A 25,381-nucleotide genomic window follows, 5' to 3' on the forward strand; every position below is an offset into this window, starting at 1 on the left:
CGGAAGTGTAACATTGTGGTTAATCATAGATTCATTATTCTCTTCTTCTATCAAGCGGTGGAAAATCTTCAAAGATCATGTACAAGGTCTTACGGTCAAGCCATTATCACAAACACGATGGGAAAGCCATGTTGAAAGTGTGAAGCCCATAAAAGACCAGACTTTAAAAATACGAGATGCTTTAATTGATTTGGCAAACACTTCTTATGACTCAAAAATAAAGAGTGAAGCTGAGGGTTTGGCATCATTTGAACTTGAGAATTTTGAATTCCTAACCGGAATAATAATTTGGTACAAGTTATTATATGAGATTAACATTGTCAATAAGTCTCTCCAATCAGAAAAAATGGATATTGATGTTGCTATTAGACAGTGAAAGGGGCTTATTTCTTTTCTCCAAGAGTTTAGAGAATCTGGATTTGATCAAGTCTTGGTTGAAGCCGAACATATTGCAAGTGAAATGAGAATTGAACCTATTTTCCGAAAAAACGCATCATTCGGATAAAGAGACAATTTGATGATATCAACAGTGAAGAGGTAACTCAATCTCCTAAAGAATCTTTTCGAGTTAATTTAAAATTTATTATATTTGTTTATTGAAAATTGAATCATTTAAAATAATATTTAAGTTGATTGTGTTTAACAATCTTTTGAACTAAACTTAAGACAACCTCTTATTGTTATTTCTCAGTGCTTGCCATCTTTACAAAAACGTGAAAGAATGATAGTTACTCACTTTCAAAATAAACAATAACTAAATAATAAATTTTACTAAAATTTTGAGTGTACTTTGAACTTTGAGTAACTAATGATAAGTTTAAGCAAAAAAAAATCAACAAATCCAAATAATCCTGGACGTTATTTATGTTTTCATCATAGCAAAACAATTATCCCATGGCCGCGGTAACCATACACAGCTATTGACAAATATCTAGGGTTTTTCCCATGGCCGCCGTAACCATACACAGCTATTGACAAATTTCTAGGGTTTTTCCCATGGCCGCGGCCCGCGGCCCGCGGTAACCATTCACAGCTATTGACGAATTTCTAGGGTTTATCCCATGGCTGCCGTAAATTTTAGTACTACATAAGAGAACAATAGCCCATTTATTCTTTATTTCTCCTAACCCTACCCTACATTACCCTCACTTTCTCTCACTAGATGGCCAAAACCAGTGCAGTCAAACGCAACCTAGACTCCTACACTATCAGAGGCACCAACAAAGTCGTCAAATGTAATTGAATCTGTCTCTTTTTTCATATGATTGTTCTTTTTGTTTCTTTATACATTATGGCTGTCGATTTTCTTTCTTTTTGTTATTATGATATCTTTATACATTATGGTTTGTTTCTGAAGCTGGAGACAATGTGCTGTTGCGATCACCGGAGAGCAATACTACTCCTTATGTGGCTCAGATTAACAAGATCCAGATAGACAATATAAATAATGTGACAGTTCAGATAAGATGGTATTACAGGCCGGAGGATTCCAACGGAGGTCGTAAACTATTCCATGGTGAGAAAGAACTGTTCTTGTCTGACCACTATGAGTTTCAGAGTGCTTACACGATTCAAGGTAAGTGTATGGTTCATTCTTTCAAGAATTACACCAAGCTAGAGAGGGTTGGAGCTAAGGATTACTATTGCCGATTTGAATACAAAGCTGCAATCGGTCTTTTTTTACCTATTCGCGTTAGAGTGTAAGTATATTGTGTTTGGTTCTGTCTAATTTGTTATAGATTTTGTAGTTTTTGTGATTGATTGGTCTTATATTTTGAAGGTATTGTAAATGCCAAATACCTGAGAACCCAGACCATTTTATGGTGCAGTGTGAAGAATGCAAAAACTGGTAATAATCTTTCTAGGATTACCAATTGATTTTTTTAAGGTTGGAATTAGGAACACCACATTTCTGGGTAATTAGTAATGTGCCCTATAAGTGAGTTTAGAATTTATTTAATATTAAGTTTTACTAAATTTGAGATGTTTTCATCTATCTTTATCTTTATGTAGGTACCATCCTTCTTGTCTTGGTATGACTATAAATCAAGTAAAACAAATAGATGAGTTTATATGCTCCGGTTGTAATGGAGAGGAGGTATTCATTTTACAATGCAATGATTTATTATATATCTTATTGTTGACTCGAATAACTGAATTTATAATTCTAATGTTACGCAGGATGAAACTTCAATGACGAATTAAGTAAAGGAGGCAATGTGAAGTTTGAGTGTATTAATATATATTCTAATGAATCATGGTAGTGTTGTTTGACATTGAGAGTTGTTATGCATGTATGCTTTCTAAAGTTATGTTGTAAGAAAGAGAACCGCAATTGAAAACAATTATCAATATAAGTTTGTTGATTATAATTATATAACATTATAATTATGCTTTTCTGGCCATTTCTAATATAAATTTAACATTAATCTAAATCTAGATTGAAAAATAACTGAAATTCATCTCCTTTGACATGTTATTCAATTAAAAGTGACAAGATTTTGATACTTGTCGTGAGTTAATTAATAACAGATCAATTTCTTTTAATTATATATCATAATACGACAAAACATGCACAATCGAAAACCTTATTATTTTTCATAATATATGTATAAGGATGGGTAAGATGTACTCTAAAGGTTTATAATTAAAACATGACTTCATCAAAATGTTATTAGTGTTACTTACCCTATTCATCTTCTTCTAGTTCATATTGCATGGTTGAATATTAAAAGAACATTTTTTATTAATAAGAAATATATCCTACTAAGACAACTTGTTAAGGTAAAATATATATGAACACAAAGAGCGATGATGTCAATAAGACAAGACAAGACAACAACTTTGTAAGATACATGTCCTCTAGGGAAAGATCCATCATTTTGGCTAAGTAATCAAGTTGAAAAATTAATCAAAAAATTAAATACAAATAAACAACCTATTTAAAATAACTAATAATGAGAAATACAAGAGTAATGAACATTAACACAAGGAACTTTGATATAAAAGAAAAGTTTATAAGCAACCAAATAACAAATAATAAGACTCCAAACAAGTAAAAATAATTAGTACTGTGAATAATTAGGTGATTTATAAGAAAACAAAATACACAAAAAGAACAAACTAACGACAAACCGTATAATGGTACTTAGAAAGCATTTTCTCATCCTCATTAGAAACGCTTTAAATGAAAATGGAATGTCACAATTGTTAGTGTCATATTAATTCTCTTTAATTAAAAACATATTAAAGTAATTATTTTCTCAATCCTCGCGATTTTAAATTGAGGCTAGGTTTCTAGATAATGCTATATTTTTCACCCCATATCAAAATGGAAGGGAATGTACAAAATAACATACAAATTCTTGAATTGTAATAAACCACTAACATAAAAAATTGATATTAAAAATAGATTTTGTTTAGCCAAAACTCCTAGGGCCACATGTCAACGTCTTCAAATCATCCAAAAGCATGCCCAAATTGTTTTATAAAATTTATTCTCAATATTTCAATTTAACTAATTAACTAATTGATACCATTTATTTTTCAACTGTGGTGTTTCAGTTTTTCAAAAAAAATTGGCTGCTTATTTTAATCACCAAATTTCAACTTTAATTGCTTCAAAAATAATTTAATCAGGTTCCATGATTCCTCAAACTTCTAAGGTTGTCTAGGACATGATTCTAACTTTATAGATCATCATTCCTAACAAATATCCACCTTGATCATAAGTGAAAGAGCTTATCTATCATCTATCTTGGTGTTCATCACAAGAGAAATTTAATTCTCTTTGAAATCCAAACATCCCATCCTGTTCATACTTTCATATGCTGTATGCGCTTTAACTTATGGAATTCTTCACCAATTATAAGCTCACCAGATACTCTTTTCAACCATTCCCCTCCTATAAAACTCTCCAAGAGAAAGACACACAACCAGAAAGAGTTTGAATAATTTGTAAATTAAATTTCCTAACTTGTTTTGATTCCGTAAGCATAAACACATACCTTGATCTCCTCTTTGTCAACAACCTTGCATGATTTGTCCACAAACCCAACCAAACAAAGTCGCGGTTCCTGGATCCTCAATTTCTCAACTCCACCTTTGTAGAACCATAGGACCCACTTCATATATATTCTCCCTTTGTGTCATTATCGGATTTGATATGAATCTTGTTTTCATCCTCAATGAGTATTGGCCTATTCCAAGCCATCACAAGCAATAAGGAACAAGTTACAGTTGCATCTATCTTCATTCTTTGGGTAGTCTCCATTTAACACCTTGAAGTGGACTGCCAGTGAAATAGACACTCCCTTGCAATGGGACATGGAGAATCTATAAACATCTCTTAATTAACTTGTAGATCATTTGGTTTCCCAACTTGAAAGAAGACTCTACATATATCTTTCTTTATTTTCATTCCAAACAACACTTCTTGATTTATCCAACTTTTTTATGTCAATCTTCTTTTTAAGCATATACATGAGTTCCCAAATAGTTTTCATGTCCTTGCAAGCAAGTGGATAATTTTCATAGAGCAACAGCAAGATTTTGTGTTCACCACTTCCAACTTTTAAAAGGGTCTCACCTTCAATCTATTTGGAAAACATTCAACAATCAATACATCACTTGAATGAATTTCCTACCATAAATCTATCATAACTTTTATATACCGCCTAAATGATCATCTTTCTAATTAATGCAAATACTATTCAAAATAAAAAATTGTGAAATGATGAAAACAAAAAGAATAATACATTCCAATCATATTGTATCTAATCATATTACAATCCAATCATATTTATTTATCAAATTACTACCATATAAATTTTATGAAGGAATGATTGATACTCATAAATAAGAGCAATTTATTCGAGTTAGTGCATGACATACCTTACAAAGTTCTAAAATGTTCCTTTTTTTTGTTTTTATTAGAGATTAATATCATTATTAACTTTCTTGTTAATTTGACAATTTGTAAATCCATCTAGAAAGTTTGAAGACAATTACTAACACGGATATTATTACAAAAATAGTTGCACGAAAACCATATATATTTTTGACAATTTAAACAAGATTAAAAGAAAATTCATCATCACAATTATGTTGTTCGTGTCTTATTTGTTTTAGGTATAGGGTTTCTTAACATTATTTTTTAGAAACACATCATTTCAATTTGTCTCACTCTCTTTAATTAATTACTTCACATTTACCGACCATTTTAAATTTAACTTAAAATTAAAAGGACGAGATAACAATAACGAAGAACATGATAGTACTAACTAGTAGATTCATATTTACCTAATGCATTTTTTTATGTGTAGAAACAAATCTTCTCATTAACTCTCAATTTCAGTATACTTAAAAAACATTCTCTTCAATTATCAAACTTATATTTTCATTGGCTCAATATATAAAAACAACACATAAAAACAAATAAATGTTAAACCAGTGTAAAAATAGCAGTGACATGAAACTATATATACATAACTTTTATTATTAGAACCTAAATTCTTAAATGTTAAACTTATCTAATATACGACATAAGTGACATTGACACACCTCTTGACTCGTGATAAATCTCCAACCAGAGGTTCAGCAACAATCTCAACTTCATTTTCTGAAATAATTTCATAAGGAACATTTTTTATCTTACACTCTTTACCCCCAAGTTATACCATAATATAAACATCATTTTGCCTAAACATTTAAGTTTTTTTGCATAACTTATATGTTGTATATAGAAACGTCCCAAAATAAAACATCAATCTATCCAGAAAATCAAACATTCAGCCAGTGTATGCAAAATGATGTTTATATTATGGACCAGTCATTACCTCTTTTTGAATCCCCATGAACAAGTCTTGTTCTGTAGTGCTTAAATTCTCCCTACTACAAATCAACATACTGCATATATACCTATTTATTACAATATAATATATACTAGCTTAAACAAGTGTGGATTAAAAAAAAATGAACAATGGAAAGAAGGTAAGGTTATTAATTAAGTGTTTCTTATGGATGATAGAGTAATTGAATTTATTGTCCTTAATTAACTCATAGTTCAAGTGTTTCTTTTTTTTTTATCAATTTGGATACATCAAAAAAATTATATATATAATCTTTTCAACTGAAGATTTTATTAACGAAATTACTGAATAGTTATATTCTAATACAAGTAAAACCTAACTGGCTAAGAATGTAGTGAAAGAGGCCATGGTGAAATTTGAAGGCAAATATTAATGTATATTCTAGATAATCATGTTAGTGCCTTGTTTGACTTTTACATTCATTTATTATGGTTAGTGTCATATATGGTTTCTAGGTGTAAGTTATGTAGTAAAAAGGAGAGTCAAAGTTGAAAACAATTCTCCCATCAAATCTATTTATTATAATTGTATATTGATTATTAATTTTTTTTTTGTGACATGTTTTAACATAAATATTAATGTTATGTTAGTGTATTTGCCCTATGTATCAACACCAACTGAATCATTAACTAAACCATTTCAAACATCAGGAGGACGAAATTATGGTCATGTTGGATGGTTAGATATTAAAAGTATCTTAATTTATAGTAAAGATATTAACATGTTCATTGACTTGTTTGCGTCTTGATCTCACCTCCTTCTTTTAACATCCTATTACATTTACTCTCACTATTCTTTTCAGACTTTCCTAAACGCGTTGTTCCATCTACATCCACTGGAGTGAATGGACTATCATAAGAATCACCCGAACTTTCATTTGTATCCACTCCAACATTGAACATGGGCTCACCGGTAGCTATGATGTCGCCGAATAATCTTTCATAAATATTTTCAATACTAACAAACTTAAACTTATTAAGTTTGACATGATCATGTTCAACACAAAATAATAAGCAAATTTAATATTAGTTTAACAAATATTAAACTATGTAAAATAGTCTAACTAGTTTTTATATATGGACTAATAATAATAATTATTATTATTATTATTATTATGAAAATGAACAAAAAATAGCACTTACCTTAATGTTTTTTCTACTTAGATTTTGGAGCTATTATAATTTGTTGATCATCCGAACCCATGCATTTATGTTTAGAACTGTGTTTTAGAAGTTCAATCTTTCAATACCTTGTTTTCTTTAAATGCCACTTGTTTTAAAGATTTTGTGTGAGTCCACAAACCCTCACTCACGTTATTGTAACCAATGGATGAAAGACTCTTATTACTGAAATTTTCTTTTAACTTCTCCTCATCACATAGTTGTAAAAACATCTCAGTTCTTTCTTTATTGGATTTTAAATCCACGGGAGTGATGCGAACTCCGAAATTTAAATTGTTGTTCCTTAGCATTCTAATATAATTGAATTGATAATAAAAAAAAATGATTGAAGAAATAAAATTGATAAAAATTCGGATTGAGACTGAAAACAATTACCTAGACCAATGAGCAACTTAAGAAACCCAAACATAAAATGTATAATATGTTTAAAATTTGTGGTACTGGATAAAGTTGAATTCAAAGGGGAGATAAAAGAAAAAGATATATGATAAACTTACCTTAACACTGCAGATGAAGATGTCGCCTAAGAGCATATCTGATGGATCCAAATTAAAGGCAGAGTTCATTTAAGTCTACTTGTTAAGATAAGTTAAAGTATATGAGTTCTACTTGAACACAGAGTAATATATCCAACATGAGATAACAAACTTTGCAGGATACATGCTAATTAGGGAAGTATCTACCATTTTGTCTACGGAATAATGCTTAGAAAACACCAAAATATCAAATATAAACAACAGATCTAAACCAATTACCAACAATGTGAAAAACAAGAATAATGGGCATCAATATAAAATTTAATACAATTTGGCTTCCTCTTGTAAATAGTTTCCTCTTTGTAATTTTGACAATATTTCAATTAATAGATAATTTCATAAAAGAAAATGATGAGTAAAAACATAATAAAATAGATTGCCACCAAATAAATATCTACCACAGTATTGCCTTCTAATTAATTATTAGTCTAGCCCACTCCTTTTTCAATTTGATCAAAGATATTTCACTACAAAAAAAATAGTGATATAATATCAATATTTTAATGTTAAAAAAATGTGAGTCATTTTACAAAATAAAAATCCAAAAATATATAATTGATATTCTCAAAAAGCAATCTATTCCAATTAGGGTATATATAATTATAATACATACTTCAAAGATTTAAAATTTTCATATATTACTTTCTTGTTTTACTAACACAACCCATCTCATGTGCACTTAAAAAGTTAGAAGACAGATAATAACACTATCAGAGTTAGATTTTTCTTATGTTGTATTGTTTCTCTTTTAAGGGAGGGAGTCTTTAAGATAAACAAAGTGTTTGAGGATGAAAGATTAATATATTTTTATATTTAATATAAATTTGTGATTGAATTATAAAATTTCATTTTTTATACTATGAAAACTTTTTCATCAACTTTTTATATTTTGTATGAACAATTTTACTCTTTTTTTGGATTACTTTTTTGTTTTCCTTTGAAGATATTTGTACATAAGTCATTTTTTCCTTTGCTTGTACATAATCAACTACTTAGGCTTTGCAAATCCATATATGGAATGCTTGTTTTTGCAACATTTTGAAATTACACATGGGTTTTTAACTTTTAATACCGAAAAAATTAATACGGCATAATACAGATACCAAAATTATCGGTACGAGTTTTCCAAAATTTCGGTATAGCGCGATACAGAAATAATATCTATAAAATCTGTGTTTGGAGAACCAAGACCCTTCCCAAAATCTACTGAGGTTATTGGAAAAGGGAAGGAGGTTGTAACTGATGAAAATGAAGACGTTTCTGAGGCAACATGCATTGTTGACCTTATGATGAATCAAGTCAAAACTATAGTGGCTGAAAAGATAGAAATTTTTGACTCTTAGATCCAGAACAGATTGTCAATCCAGTATGATAAGGTCATCACGGGTTCAGGAATAAGTAGTCAATGGCGTAAGCTTGTATTCAATGAAAAGAAAGTCCTCAAATGGGCCAAAACTTCGGAGGTTTCTGAAGCTCTAAAGAGAAAAAACCTTATAAAATCCAATCTAAGAGGAAGAGATATCTTTCATATTCTTGAAGCAAGAAAAGCAAATTTCAATCCAATTGAGAGTTGTGCTGAAGTGGAAGTAAAAGCTTTAAAGAGATTGGACGAGATCATGGCTGACTATATTTTTGTAGTCACTCGGTATGTGGATGGAGCTAATTGCTCATGAGCTAGCCCTTTTGGTAGTTCCTCCGATGAAGACGAACCATTGGATATCTCTATTGATCATGCTGATATAGATGAGAAAGTTGCTGCTCTTCTGATAGAACTTGGAAGTCTCTCTGCAGAAGAAAGATGTCTACTGGCTCACTGGCTCAACCTGTTATCGGGCTATATGAGGAACCTATTCAAGAGAATCCGTCCATGGAAGAAAAAGAAGTTATTCAAGAGCCTGAACAAGAAGAGGTAGTGAAATCCCCTACTGTCAGAACAGAGGGATTTCAAGGAAAAGAGGCTGAAGTCAGTCAGCCTGAGATTGTCAGATCTGAGGGGGAATCCTCAAAAGACAAAGATTCCGAAGAGAGTTCCTCATCTGAGGGGGAACAAGATCAAAATACTAGAACAGTCAAACCTCTACCATTTCCTGAGATTAATGCTAGTAATATCTATGAGAATATTCTCAATCCTCTTCACAGTACGGGAAATCTGTACGAAATATTTAAAAGAGCAGAAAAGGAGTTGGAAGAAGAAGAGCAAAATCAATCTGAAAATGAGTCTGAGAAGGATGAACCCGAGCAATCCCTACAGGTTCATACCCAATTTAACCCTATTTAGAGCATTGCAGCAGAATCGCTAGATAATTTATCCAATGAAGGAACTTCGGCTGACAATACCAAGCTCCTGAAGTCGACGACATCTCTGTTAACAACTCTTCAGAAAAATGTAGTAACTCTGGGATCGAATATGGTACAGATCATGAAGAACCAAAAAGAGGATAGAAAAAGACTTTGATGAACATGTCAAAATCCTTAAAGAGTTGGATAAGACATTGAATAAGAATACATATGAGGCTCATATCTCAAATTCAAATTTTTCCAAATTTGAAAAGCAGCTCTTCAATCGACAATCGGTAATGATGAGCCTTGAAAGACAAATCAATCTTGATAATCAAAGAGATGTTATGGAAGCAATGGAATTGATTTAGAATCAGCTGGTTGAAATTCAAGGCAACATGACAAGAACAGATGCTGAAAGACTTGAGTATGCTAACTCTAACGCAAGGAAATTTCAAGCTGAAGAGAATGCGAAAGCTGGTGCTGAGAAAGAACAGAATTGTATTACTCAAGGTGAGTCTAGTAGAGACAGAAGAGATGACGGTGTAGCAACTGGCACTAAATCTAAGTGAAATCCATCTGATGATGATAACCCAAGGCCAACTAAAAGAGGCGGAGGTCGAAGCGGTGGTGATCGTGGAGGTCAAAGTAGTGGTAGTGATCGCGGAGGCCAAAATAGTGGAAGCACTCGTGGTGGCTGAAGTGTCGGAAATGGTCGTGGTGGTCACCCTCTTCCTCCTTTTCGCAATCTGTTAACCGGTCAAGAAATGACATGTGAAGGGACGAGCTATGAAGGAACTTCTTTCCCGGTCGATCCTCGAGTGAAAAGGGAAGAACAATAATCTCTTTTCTCCTACTTTGTTAACTCTTAAACTATGTTTCTTTAACTATGTTTCTGAATATTGGTTTTGGAAAGTGGTTGTGTAAGATGGATGAACAAGTTTTACTCTGCATTTTATATGATGAATGCTTAACTTATTTTCTATGCAAAAGTTTCAATCTCATCATCAAAAATGGGGAAATTGTTGGGTCAAATTATTTTGACTAAGTATCGAAATAGTTTGACTATTGGAATTTTGATGATGAATGGATAAAAAACTTAATCTATGCGTTTAATTGTCTTTGGTGCAGGTGTATCGAAATCAGACTTTATTAGACGTGGTCCTAATGAGGTTCATTAGACCGATTTGGCATTAGATGCACGGAGTTAGACGTGCAGTCTAACACACGGAGTTAGACGTGTAGTCTAACACACGGAATTAGACGTGCAATCTAACTAGCTGAATTAGACGTGTAGTCTAACTAACTGATTTAGACGTGCAATCTAACTAGTTGAGTTAGACGTGCAGTCTAACTAGTTGAGTTAGACGTGCAGTCTAACGCGTGGAGTTAGACGTGCAATCTAACAAGTGGAGTTAGACGTGCGGTCTAACTAGTTGAGTTAGACGTGCAGTCTAACTAGTTCAGTTAGACGCGCAGTCTAACTAGCGGAGTTAGACGTGCAGTCTAACTAGTTGAGTTAGACGTGCAGTCTAACTAGAGAAAGTTAGACGTGCAGTCTAACTCTTTCAGACTAGTCTGAAGGGAACTGTAATTAGACGTGGAGTCTAATGGAATGTGAAAGTTAGACGTGCGGTCTAACTAGTGAAAGTTAAACGAGCAGTCTAACTCCTTCAGACTAGTCTGAAGTGAATTGTAATTAGACGTGAAGTCTAATCCCATTAAACCAGGTGGTCTAATGGATCATGTTATTAGTCGGGGACGTCTGATTTCTTTAGACAAGGTCGTCTAATTGAAATACGTCTAATGCCATGCTTAAGCAATTGCTTGAATCTAGCACCCACCTACCCACGTGCTCTAGTTGTATACTACTCCTGTTCTACTTTTTAGTGAAGATTAGTACGACAGCCAGCTGCAACCAATCAACCAATGCCACGTAAGCGAATATCTTTCACACTACTTGTTTTGCAGGTACATCTCTGAAGAATATTCGGCGCACTACCAGTTGTGTACGGCCACGATCCTTGTATTTAGAGTCTACTGTGTACTATAGAGGCGTTCCAATGGAATCTTTCCTCGTGTCATTATGAAGATTCGACCTTTAGTACTTGTTCCTTATTTAAAGAATCTCAAGGACAACGGACGAACAGTCGGAAAATCAATCGATCTATTGATACTCAAATTACTCTATCGAAATTGTTAGCTTCTTTCATGCTTTACTGTGTGTTAATCAAGAGAGAGTTAGAATCAAAACATCATTTTAGCTGAGAGATATTCTTCATCATATTGTAAGTTGAACAGAGTCTGTTCTGTTCAACAGTGAGCTATTCGTGCAAACTATATTTGATTCGAAGCATATTATAGTGAATCCTTCCGGTGGTTGGAAGAAGGGGTGACGTAGGAGAGTTTGCTCTGAACATCCATAAACAAACTGATGTGTTGTTTCTTTTTGTCATCTTTTCATTCTTGGTTCTTAGCTTCAAACCTAAGTAAACATTTCTGTGTGCTTGATTCTGTTTCAAGTGTTTACAAGGGTTTGCGTAGAATAGGAAGTGATTCAAATCCTTAACAAGATTTCTATCAAATCGTTTTTCCTAAGTCATCATCAATAGTCTTTCCCTCGCCTCTATTGATTAAGCCGATCCTATCATAACTAGATAATGATAGGAAAGATATGGAATAATATCGATCTAAGAAAGACATTGATCTCTCAAAGATGTCGATTTGTATCCAAATTCATGGCCTTACTCAAGGCTTATCCACAGAAGAAGCTAGTCGAAGCATAACGGCTGGCGTAGGAGAAACAATAAAGATTGATGAATGATCGATCAATCATAAAGGGATATTAAAGTTTGTTAGGATCCGAGTCAACGTTGATGTAACAAAACCAATAAAGACAGGAACGAATATCACAAGAGAAGGCAAATCAAATAACTGGGTAACTTACAAATACGAGAAATTAGGTGATGTCTTCTTTGGTTTCGGTACACATGGACATGATATCGAGGGAACAAAATTCGGATTTTGGCTTAATACTTACTCATTTAGTTCAACCCAATACATGCCATGGTAAAATCTAAAAGTCTAATGTATTGCTTTTATCTAACAAATTCCGATAAACCTGTGTCGAGCACATAGGAGATGATGATATCAAAACCAATATGGTAGAAAATTTTTGTGATTATCAAAAAGAGGTATATAATCAAATTAAGCCATATGAATCATTTAAACTTGATGAGACCGTGACTGAGAAAGGGTCAGATTATATCATATATAACAAGTAAGACTAAAAACCTTCCCAATAGTAATGAAAACATTAAGGAGAATGTAGTGAAAACCGGATAAATTGTGTTTCCCCATTAAACCCATACAACCAAAAAATACTCATAAGTTCGCTATATCGAAAGAGTGACATAGATATTCCCAAACCAAATACACATTCACTCTCCCAAACCAAATACACATTCACTACCAATCTTTATTAGAAAAATCACCCTACCTACGAAAGCGTCATTTAATGAAGCGGTGCAAACTGACATAGAAAATCCAAAACGATGCAATTAGAGAAAGGTCCAAGATTCTCCAAATCTATCCAATAAGAAATAAAAAAATGGTACAACATTGAATAACAATGTGTCTTCGAACCATTATTGATATGAAAGTGAATTTATATGGGAAGAAAATACATAAAATTACATGAACAACATTGAAATGAATATTCAAGAGTTGGTCCATAGCCACAAAGTCAAATTCTTGGTGAAAAGAGTTCCAATGAAGGAAAAAATAGAGGAAGGAGTTATAAAAAAATAAAAGAGGAAAGGAGTAAAAAAAGTTAAAAAAAAAGAGAAGGATTCGTAAAAAGAGAAGGAGTCGAAAAAATAAGGAAGGAGTTGAAATAATGAAAAAGAGGAAGGAGTCAAAAATTATGAGTAAAAGAAAAAAATGAGACAGTCAGTCGAGAAAGGGAAAAAAGTTGAAAAGTTGACTAAGATAATCTTTAAAATGCCTCAAACTGTTCAATGAGTTGTATTTGTTGGAAATTTCAAGGGTTTGGTCCCGCCTTGACAATTTCTCAACTTAAGGATGTGTGGGGATGATGGAATTTTTTTTTTTTTTGATTACTAGAAACAAGAGTGAATGAAAACCAAGTTCAAAAATTGCAAGAGATACACAATTACCAAAAACTTGTTTCATCTCACTAATTGAACTAGACGGAGGCGTTGTAGTCTTTTGGTCGAACGATGTAAATATTTCCTTTAATAACTTCACACAAATTTTTATCGATAGTTTAGTCCAAATGCCAAGGCTAAAGAATACTTGGAAACTATATTTTATTTATGGTTGTCCATAAGGAAGGGATATAAGTCAACTTTGGAATATAATTGTAAATACAGTTTCCACAAATAATATTCAAAGGATTGTTTGTGGTGATTTCAATAATACCATATACACCACAGACCATAAATCAAACTAACAAATTAATCAAGCTCGAATGATAAAATTAAAAAAACTTCATTAGTTCATGCAACTAGACGAAAATACTCCATGGAGGAAGCCATTATACATGGTTCAATAGAAGAGAAGGAAACAAATGGGTACATAAAATTTATGATATAGCTTTTTGTAATTCTGAGTATAGAGGAACATATCCACGTGCAACTATTTTTTTCACATTCAGCTATAGGTTTCGATCACACCCCTATTGAGATCACAATATAAACATTTAGTTTTGAATCTTATTGGCTTGATAATGATTCATATACTAATTCTATTAAATATAATTGGGACACATATGACAAAGTTTTTTCTCTCTTTGTTAGAACATAAATCGTAGGATCAAGAAAGAATGTAAGAGAACCAAATAAATGAATAATAAACAAAAGATCAATAATCTTTAGAGACACCTCATTCATTTATAAGATGTTGCTCCACCACATCACACATGGAGAATATAATTAATATAGAAAGGAAAATTAATCTTTTGTGGAAATATAGGAAAAGTACTAGAAGGATCGAGTAAAAATAAAATACCTTCAATCTAGAGATAAAAACACACGATACTTCCAAACGAGTACCATTTGTAGGAGAGAAACAAATAGAATTTAGGGGTTGGTTGATGATTTTAGAACATGAAAAACAAGTGAGAGTGGAATTGACAATTTAATTAGACAATATTATGAAGATTTATGTAAATATAGTGGAATGAGAAACATGGAATCTATCATCGGCTACATTGAACCAAAAGTCACATATGAGTGGAATGAAATGCTAACCTAAACTCAATAAATGAAGAGATTAAAAAAGCTATATTTCACATGGATCTAAATAAGGCACTGGGTCCTAATGGCTTATCTAGACTGTTTTACCACAATCCCAAGATTAAGAGAAGCCTCGACAAGACAATTATCAGCCTCATTTTAAAAGTGAAAAATCTAACAAAAGTTACATAGTTTAGACAAGTCATCTTATGCAAGTTTGCATATAAAATCATCATAAAATCATGGCTACCTGATTACAACCATGTATGAATTAACTCTTCTCAGAGACACAATGTATATTTATTTTCAAAACAATGTGTTCATTGCACAAGAAATCATGCATATGTTTAGAAAGAGAAAGTGGAAAAAATATTTGAATTTAATCTTAAATTTTATATTGTAAAATCATACGAAAAATTGGAGTGAGGTACATCTTTTTCCAAACCATGATTAAAATAAGATTTTCTAATAAATGGACCAACACAATTATGGAATTAATATCATCGGTCTTATTTGAAATAAATCTTAATGGAAAGTCATTGACAACAATTACCCCACTATAGGCATTTGATAGGAAGATCTTCTTTCTTCATATCTTTTAACTTTTTCTACTAAAGGCTTGATTAAATTTATTAATAAATTAATTGTTTCTAGAAATATTATGGGGATTCTATTCGCAGATGATTCACTTTTATTTGGGTAAACTAATAGAAGGGAGGGAGACTATAAAAAACATGGATGCTCTCAATAAGTATTGTCATGCATCATGTCGTGTCATTAATCTTAATAAGTCATGCATCATCATTAGTCAAAATACACTTCTAATAATCCAACAAAATCTCATTAAATTAATAAGCATTCCTCTTAGCCCACATGCAAGGAAAAGATCACATTGGATGGATTGATAAAAATTAAATTCATAATAATTTATTAGGGAATATTGAAGGATGTGTTCACGGATGGAGAGTCAAATTTTTATCACAAGCTGCAAATGAAGTTCTAATTAAAAGTATATTACAATCACTTCCAAACTATCTTATGAATATTTTTAATTTTACAATCTCAATCCTTAAACGAATCACTTCACTAATAAATCATTTTTAGTTGAAAATTAGTTTTGAAAATAGAGGAATTCAAAGATGGTAAAAAGCATCAATAGATATATGTTATCCAAATAAGCTTGGAGATTAGCACACAGTCAAGACTCTTTTGTGAACAAAAACCTTTAAGGCTATATACTTTCAAAACTCATCATTATGGGATGCTAGAGACAAATTTAATTCATCATGGATTTAGTAGAATATTATTTGGGGGCAAGGGTCTTCTAGATGATAAAATGAGATGGAAACATCTAAATGCAAAGAAAACCAAGATTTGTGAACATAAATGTATTCCATCGGTACCAAACTAAACAACACAGATAATTTTCCTCAAACTCATGCCAATGAATTTTTACTAGATGATGAGAAAAACTGGAATATTAAAATTCTTGAGAAAAATTTCATTAATGATAAGAAATTTTGTCAATTCCTTTATCAAGTGTAGAGGAATATGATATTAATGTTTGGCATTGATTTAATGATGGCCATAATGTTAATTCTAGTTCTGTAACTAAGACTCGAATCAACAATGAGAATAATTTACAAAATGATTTTGATATTTGTGGAAAATTTTGGAACTTTAAGATCCCACCAAAAATAAAATATGTGAAAGTCTTGAATGAAGTAGTGACATGGAAAACAAATCTTTCAAAAAAATATGATCATTTATAATTAATGTAATCAATGTAAAAACTCAAATGAAACAACTAAATACACTATTCTTGATTGTGATTTTGTAAAACACATTTGAATAAACAAAATATTCAAATTAAGTATCCTCACAATAATAAATTTTTTTTTTTTTAGGATTGATACTCTTAATTTAAAAAATATGTGGATATACTGAGAGATATGGAAGGCAAGAACAAATCTTACATTCAGAATTCAAAATATGTATGAGAATCGGATTATTACAACTGTCGCACAATAATTTTGAGCATATGGTCAGCTTAACTTGAAAGAAAAGTCCGAAAAAAATAAGTGAATTGTAAGAAGCACAATAAAAAATTAAACCAAATAAAATCATTGCATATTGTAGATGTGGCCATCAATAAGAGTAAAACAAATTATGTTGTAGTGATATTGTGCATGTCATGTGGGGAAATTATTACAAGATGGACAATATCTTTTAAGGGTGTTGATGTCATAATTTCTAAAATGGAGATTTTAAGACTAACAACAAAAATGGTAGAGGAACTACATCTCAATGATATTATCATATTCTCTAGCTGTCAATTGACTATTAGAAATCTCAAAACGTCAAATTGACTATTAGAAATCTCAAAACGTCAAAGTTGAACATATACTTGAAGGTGAGATAAAAAAAATTGACACTCTTAAATGTTTAAAAATGAACAAGGATTTAAAAATAGTTTGGACTAATAGATAATTCAACTCTATCGCACATTGGATTGTAATGAAATACAAAGAAATCGATTAACCAATGATTTGGAATAAGCTTAACATTCAACAAATTCAAAACCTACTTCTCATTGACCACAATTGTTTTGGTGAATTTAAGTGAGTTGGTGGATCAAATTCTTGATAATCGAAATTGAATCAAGATAACTTGATGAATAAAATGGAGGAGAAATGAAAGAATTTGGGAGACGACATATATGCAACTAAAGTATTTAAGAGTCTTATTGAGTTATTTTCTTTATCATGATCTATTGTTCTTATGCTTGTATGCTTTAAGAATTTTTATATATTTTTTAGTTGTCTTCCATTAACAAAAAAAAAAAAAAAAACTAATTCTCTTTTGTCTTTTTAGTGACTCAATTTCTTTTAGGTGATTCTAAATTTTTTTGAACATAATTATTGTTTATACATTTATTAAAAACAACATAAATATATAAATATATGAGAAATAACAAAATTTATGTAGTGCACATAAACCATATTATATTGCTACTCTTAATCATTTTAGAGTAATTGAAGTTGAGAAATTAATATTTTTTTCTACATTCTAAATTTGGGGATAGGAAGTTCAGAAATTTTTATTTGAAATTTAAAAATTCTTCTAAAATCTTTTCAAAAAGTATATAAATAAAATATGTGGAGAGTCTTGAATGAAGTAGTGGCATGGAAAAGCGAATCTTTCAAAAAAAATGTGATCATTGACAATCAATGTAATTAATGTAAAAGCTCAAATGAAAAATCTAAACACACTTTCTTGATTGTGATTTTGTAAAATATATTTGGCATAAATTAAATATTCAAATAAAGTATCCTCACAATAATGATTTTTTTTTCAGGATTGGATACTCTTAAATTTAAAAAACATTGAAATGAAAGAGGATAATTAGTTTAAAAAAAAAGTGTAGATATAATAAGAGATATGGAAAGCAAGAAAAAATCTAACATTTAGAAATTAAAATTATGTACGAGAACTGAATTATTATAACTTCCACACAAGAACTCCAAGCGTATGGTCATGCTAACCTGAAAGAAAACTCCGCAAAAAATAAGTGAATTGTAAGAAGCACGATAACAAATTCACCCAAATCAAATAATTGCACATTTGGATGTGACCATCAATAAGAGTAAAAAAAAAGTTATGTTCTAGTGATATTGTGCATGTCAAGTGGAGAAATTATTACAGGAGTGACAATATCTTTTAAGGGTATTGATGTCATAATTACTTAAATGGAGGATTTAAGACTAACAGCGAAAATGGTAGAGGAACTAGATCTCAATGATATTATCATATTCTCTAGCTGTCAAATTGCTATTAAAAATGTCAAAAGATTAAAGTTGAACACATACTGGAAGGTGAGACCAATAAAAATAGACATTCTTATATATTTATAAATTAACAAGGATTTCAAAATAGTTTTGACTAAGAGATAATTCAATTCTGTCGCACATTAGATTGCATTAAATGCAAAGAAATCGATTCACTAATGATTTGAATAAACTTAACCTTCAACAAAATCAAAACCTACTCCTCATTGACCACAATTATTTTGGTGAATTTAAGAGATTTGGTAACAAATCAAATTCTCGATAATCGGAATAGAATCAAGATAACTCGATGAATAAAATGGAGCTCTCTACTTTGAAGGGTTATTTTCTTGTTGATATCTCCTTATACCGCATCCTGATGGGAGCTCTATAGTACTTAACTATTACTCGCCTTGCTATTATCTATGCTTTGAATTAGGGCTGCCAATTTATGTATGCTCATATCACAACTGATATGGTTGTTGTCAAACGCATTCTTCGGTATCTTAAAGGTACCCTTGGGTTCGGTCTCACTTTTGTTGATCGGCCTTCGATTCATCTAACTGCATTTTCAGATGCCGACTGGGTTGGTAACCCTGAATAACTGTCCAATTTTGCCTTTTATTCTCCGATTGGTGGGGTAGCATGCCTTTCCTTTCACGTTAGTGCTCCTTTATTGACTGTGTAGGCTTAAGCTTTAACTTTTACTACTTTACTACACCTTAGGTTTGGAACCAACCAAGGGGTTGTTTGCTGCTCTCCCTGTACTCGCTTATGCACTCCACTCGTTACCACTAAATAAACGACAAAATCAGGAGCAGAAGGAAGGACTTGAACCCTCAACCTCAGCCTTGGCGATTATATGCTCTACCATTAAGTTATTTCCGCCAACTACGGTGGTGGTGGAGTATTACTGAGAAATTCATATATCACTTTCTACGGACGACTTCTGTTTTTTTGTCGGACTACAAGCTTGACCTCCGATCGAGCTACGAACACAAGTAGGTAGGAAATGAAAGAATTTGGGAGACGACATATATGCAAATCAAGTATTTAAGAGTCTTATTGAGTTCTTTTATTTCACATCTACTTTATCTATTGTTCTTATGCTTGTATGCTTTAAGAATTTTGATATTTTTTTTGTTGGTGTTCCTTTGACAAAAAAAAAACTAATTCTTTTTTTACTTTTTAGTGACCCAATTTCTTTCAGGTGATTCTAAATTTTTTTAACATAGTTATTGTTTATACACTTATTAAATTTTCTCTAAACAACATAAATATATGAGAAATAACAAAATTTATGTAGTGCCTATAAACCATATTTCTTCATTAAACCATATTATATTGCGACTCTTAATCATTTTTAGAGTAATTGAAGTTGTGAAATTAATATATTTTTCTACATTCTAAATTTGGGGATAAGAAGTTTAGACATTTTTATTTGAAATTTAAAAATTCTTCTAAAATCTTTTTAAAAAGTATACAAATAAAATATGTGGAGAGTCTTGAATGAAGTTGTGGCATGGAAAGCGAATCTTTCAAAAAAAATGTGATCATTGACAATTAATGTAATTAATGTAAAATCTCAAATGAAAATTATAAACACACTTTATTGATTGTGATTTTGTAAAACATATTTGGCATAAATTAAGTATCCTCACAAAAATGATTTTTTTTTCAGGATTGGATACTCTTAAATTTAAAAAACATTGAAATGAAATAGGATGATTAGTTTTAAAAAATTGTGTGGATATACTCAGAGATTTGGAAAGCAAGAAAAAATCTTACATTTAGAAATTAAAATGATGTACAGAACCGAATTATTATAACTTCCGCACAAGAACTCCAAGCATATGGTCATGCTAAACTGAAAAAAAATTCCGCAAAAAATAAGTGAATTGTAAGAAGCACGATTACAAATTCACCCAAATCAAATAATTGCACATTTGGATGCGGCCATCAATAAGAGTAAAAAAAAGTTATGTTCTAGTGATATTGTGCATGTCAAGTGGAGAAATTATTACAGGAGGGATAATATCTTTTAAGGGTATTGATGTCATAATTACTTAAATGGAGGCTTTAAGACTAACAACGAAAATGGTAGAGGAACTAAATCTCAATGATATTATCATATTCTCTAGCTGTCAATTTGATATTAGAAATATCAAAAGGTTAAAGTTGAACACATACTGGAAGGTGAGACCAATAAAAATAGACATTCTTAAATGTTTATAAATTAACCAGGTTTCAAAATAGTTTTGACTAATAGATAATTCAATTCTGTCGCACAATTAATTGCAATAAAATGCAAAGAAATCGATTCACTAATGATTTGGAATAAACTTAATCTTCAATAAAATCAAAACCTACTTCTTATTGACCACAATTATTTTGGTGAATTTAAGTGAGTTGGTAACAAATCAAATTCTCGATAATCGGAATTGAATCAAGATAACTCGATGAATAAAATGGAGCTGTCTACTTTGAAGGGTTATTTTCTTGTTGATATCTCTTTATACCGCATCCTGATGGGAGCTCTACAATACTTAACTATTACTCGCCTTGCTATTATCTATGCTTTGAATTAGGGCTGCCAATTTATGTATGCTCATATCACAACTGATATGGTTTCTGTCAAACGCATTCTTCGGTATCTCAAAGGTACCCTTGGGTTCGGTCTCACTTTTGTTGCTCGGTCTTCGACTCATCTAACTGTATTTTCAGATGTCGACTGGGTTGGTAACCCTGAATACCTGTCCAATTTTGCCTTTTATTCTCCGATCGGTGGGGGTAGCCTGCCTATCCTTTCACGCTAGTGCTCCTTCATTGACGGTGTGGGCTTAAAATTTAACTTTTACTACTTTACTACACCTTAGGTTTGGAACCAACCAAGGGGTTGTTTGTTGTTGTCCCTGTACTCTAAGGGGGCTTATGCACTCCACTCGTAACCACTAAATAAACGATAAAATCAGGAGCGGAAAGAAGGACTTGAACCCTCAACCTCAGCCTTGGCAATTGTTAGATAAATTCATACCGGTTCAAATAAACCTAACTTAAACAAACTTCCCATGCAGGAACAAGGAACCGGACCGGATGAACAAAAGAACTGACTGAAGAAACCTAACCGGTCAAGATACCAAACCGATCAAGTGTATTCGGAACGTGACCGCACAAAGGATCGGCCAAAGCTCAAAACCGGAACCATCAAACAGCCGATCATCCACAAGACAAGAATAACCGGAAGAAGTCCGGTTACTTCACTATCAAAAGACATTCGGCCAAGTCAAGTGGCCGACCAGTACAAGAAGACATTTCGGGTATCTATTGAGAATGATACCAAAGGAACAGACTGAATACTTCCATATCCATGCAAGTCTGAGGAAAGACTGTAGGCTGCAGAAAAACCGTACTACCGAATCCTTCTACTTCGGGATAAGCCAGAAAGGAAATCTTCAAAGTACAGACAACTGTCCAAACAGACAGTGCCTACATTGAGTAAAAGACACACCCAGCAGGTCTGTCTTACAGACCGGAAGAACAGACCGGCAGGTCTGTGACGACCGCAGGTCTGAGACACTGAATCACTGCACCGCTGACCAGCCAATCAGATTCAAGGCAGTGAAATATGACCGTTGGCATATTTCACCTATAAAAGGAGGCAGTTGAAGAAGAGTAAACGTGGGACAAATATTGGGACATCGAGTGACATACATTGGGATAACGAAAGCTAAGAGCATTTACTACAAGTGATAACAGTGTGCTATTCTAGAAAGCCTAAGTGTTGAAAGCTAAAGTGTGTTCTACAATTTCGGTGTGAATTGTAAGAGTATTATCGAGCAGGAAATAAGTCTCGATCGGATTGTACTTGTATTCCTTAGTGAATATCCTTCTCGCGGTTTCGAGAGGAAGGGGTGACGTAGGAGTTTTATCTCCGAACATCCATAAAACCTTTTGTGTTATTTACTTTCTGTTGGCTTCATTACATAACCGAATAACTTAACCATACCGCTCCAAACCGAATCTATACTAACCATACCGAACATCCAGATTGCCAAAACCGACCCACCATCTCCAAATCTTCATCATCCGAAACCGACCGTGCCTATCATACAAGTGTACCGCTTCAACCTGAAAGCAAACCTCTTCCGCGCTTGAACCTAGTTCAAGGGTTTGTGACAGGTTGTGTAGTATTGAAACCCCGGTGTTAATCTCTAACCGGATTAACCACCACCCTACGAGTGAGAATCGCTAACCGGTCCAACCCCCGGTCCACCAGCGGCGACCTAGATCCTAACAGCAATGATATGCTCTACCATTAAGTTATTTCCGCCAACTACGGTAGTAGCGAAGTATTACTGAGAAATTCACGTATCACTTTCTACGGACGACTTCTGTTTTTTTGTCGGACTACAGGCTTGACCTCCGATCGAGCTACGAACACAAGTAGGTAGGAGATGAAAGAATTTGGGAGATGACATATATGCAACACAAGTATTTTAGAGTCTTATTGAGTTCTTTTATTTCTCATCTACTTTATCTATTGTTCTTATGTATGCTTTAAGAATTTTGATATTTTTTTGTTGGTGTTCCTTTGACAAAAAAAAAATAATTCTTTTTTACTTCTTAGTGACCCAATTTCTTTCAGGTGATTCTAAATATTTTGAACAAAATTATTGTTTATACACTTATTAAATTTTCTCCAAACAACATAAATATATGAGAAATAACACAATTTATGTAGTGCCTATAAACCATATTGCTTCATTAAACAATATTATATTGTGATTCTTAATCATTTTTAGAGTAATTGAAGTTGAGAAATTAACATTTTTTTCTACATTCTAAATTTGGGGATATGAAGTTTATATCTTTTTAATTGAAATTTAAAAATTCTTCTAAAATATTTTCAAAGAAGTATACAAATAAAATATGTGGAGAGTCTTGAATGAAGTAGTGGCATGGAAAACGAATCTTTCAAAAAAAATGTGATCATTGACAATTAATGTAAATAATGTAAAAACTCAAATGAAAAATATAAACACACTTTCTTGATTGTGATTTTGTAAAACATATTTGGCATAAATCAAATATTAAAATTAAGTATCTTCACAATAATGAAAAGAAAGACATTAATTTTAAAAAAAATTGTATGGATATACATACTAAGAGATATGGAAGGCAAGAAAAAATTTTACATTTAGAAATCAAAATTTTGTACGAGAACCGGATTATTATAACTGTCGCACAAGAACTCCGAGCATATGGTCAGGCTAACTTTGAAAGAAAGTTCGCAAAAAATAAGTGAATTGTAAAAAGCACAATAACAAATTCACCTAAATAAATCATTGCACATGTGGATGCGTCTATCAATAAGAGTAAAAAAATATTTATGTTATAGTGATATTGTGCATGTCAAGTAGAGAAATTATTATAGGAGTGACAATATCTTTGGTATTGATGTCATAATTAATTAAATGGAGGCTTTAAGACTAACAACGAAAATAGTAGAGGAACTACATCTCCATGATATTATCATATTCTCTAACTGTCAATTGGCTATTAAAAATCTCAAAAGGTCAAAGTTAAACAAACACATACTCGAAGGTGAAACCGATAAAAATAGACATTCTTAAATGTTTAGAAATTAACAAGGGTTTCAAAATAGTTTTGACTAAGAGATAATTCAACTCTGTCGCACATTGGATTGCAATGAAATGAAAAGAAATCGATTCACCGATGATTTGAAATAAACTTAACCTTCAACAAATTCAAAACCTACTTCTCATTGACCACAATTGTTTTGGTGAATTTATGTGAGTTGGTGACGAATCAAATTCACAATTATCAGAATTGAATGATAACTCGATTAATAAAATGGAGGGGAAATGAAAGAATTTGGGAGACGACATATATGCAACTAAAGTATTTAAGAGTCTTATTGAGTTCTTTTCTTTCTCATCTACATGATGTATTCTTCTAATGCTTGTATGCTTTAAGAATTTTGATATTTTTTTTTGTCGGTCTTCCTTTCCTTTGACAAGAAAAAAGAAAAATTATTTCTTTTTTCTTTTTAGTGACCCAATTTCTTTCAAGTGATACTAAATTTTTTGAACATAATTATTGTTTATACACTTATAAATTTTCTCCCAACAACATAAATATATGAGAAATAACAAAATTTATGTAGTGCCTATTAACCATATTGTTTCTTTAAACCATATTATATTGTGACTCTTAATCATTTTTAGAGTAATTGAAGTCGAGAAATTAACATTTTTTTTCTACGGGACATGAAGTTTAGACCTTTTTATTTGAAATTTAAAAATTCTTTCTAAAATCTTTTCAAAAAGTATAAAAATATGTATGAATCAACAATTAGAATCTTTATATAAATTTCAAATTATTATAAGAGCAAACCAAATATAGATTAAG

General features: G+C 31.7%; 1 protein-coding gene across 1 annotated transcript; it reads left to right on the top strand.

The window, feature by feature from the left end:
• Positions 1 to 1,162: 1,162 nt before the first annotated feature.
• On the top strand, positions 1,163 to 1,853 carry LOC124940471 (chromatin remodeling protein EBS-like). Its single transcript, XM_047480994.1, has 3 exons — positions 1,163 to 1,235; positions 1,358 to 1,700; positions 1,781 to 1,853. The coding sequence occupies exons 1-3, from the start codon at positions 1,163 to 1,165 to the stop codon at positions 1,851 to 1,853; spliced, it is 489 nt and encodes a 162-aa protein (XP_047336950.1).
• The last annotated feature ends 23,528 nt before the right edge of the window (positions 1,854 to 25,381 follow it).

This window comes from Impatiens glandulifera, chromosome 5 (assembly GCF_907164915.1).
Source record: "Impatiens glandulifera chromosome 5, dImpGla2.1, whole genome shotgun sequence".
Lineage (NCBI taxonomy): Eukaryota > Viridiplantae > Streptophyta > Magnoliopsida > Ericales > Balsaminaceae > Impatiens > Impatiens glandulifera.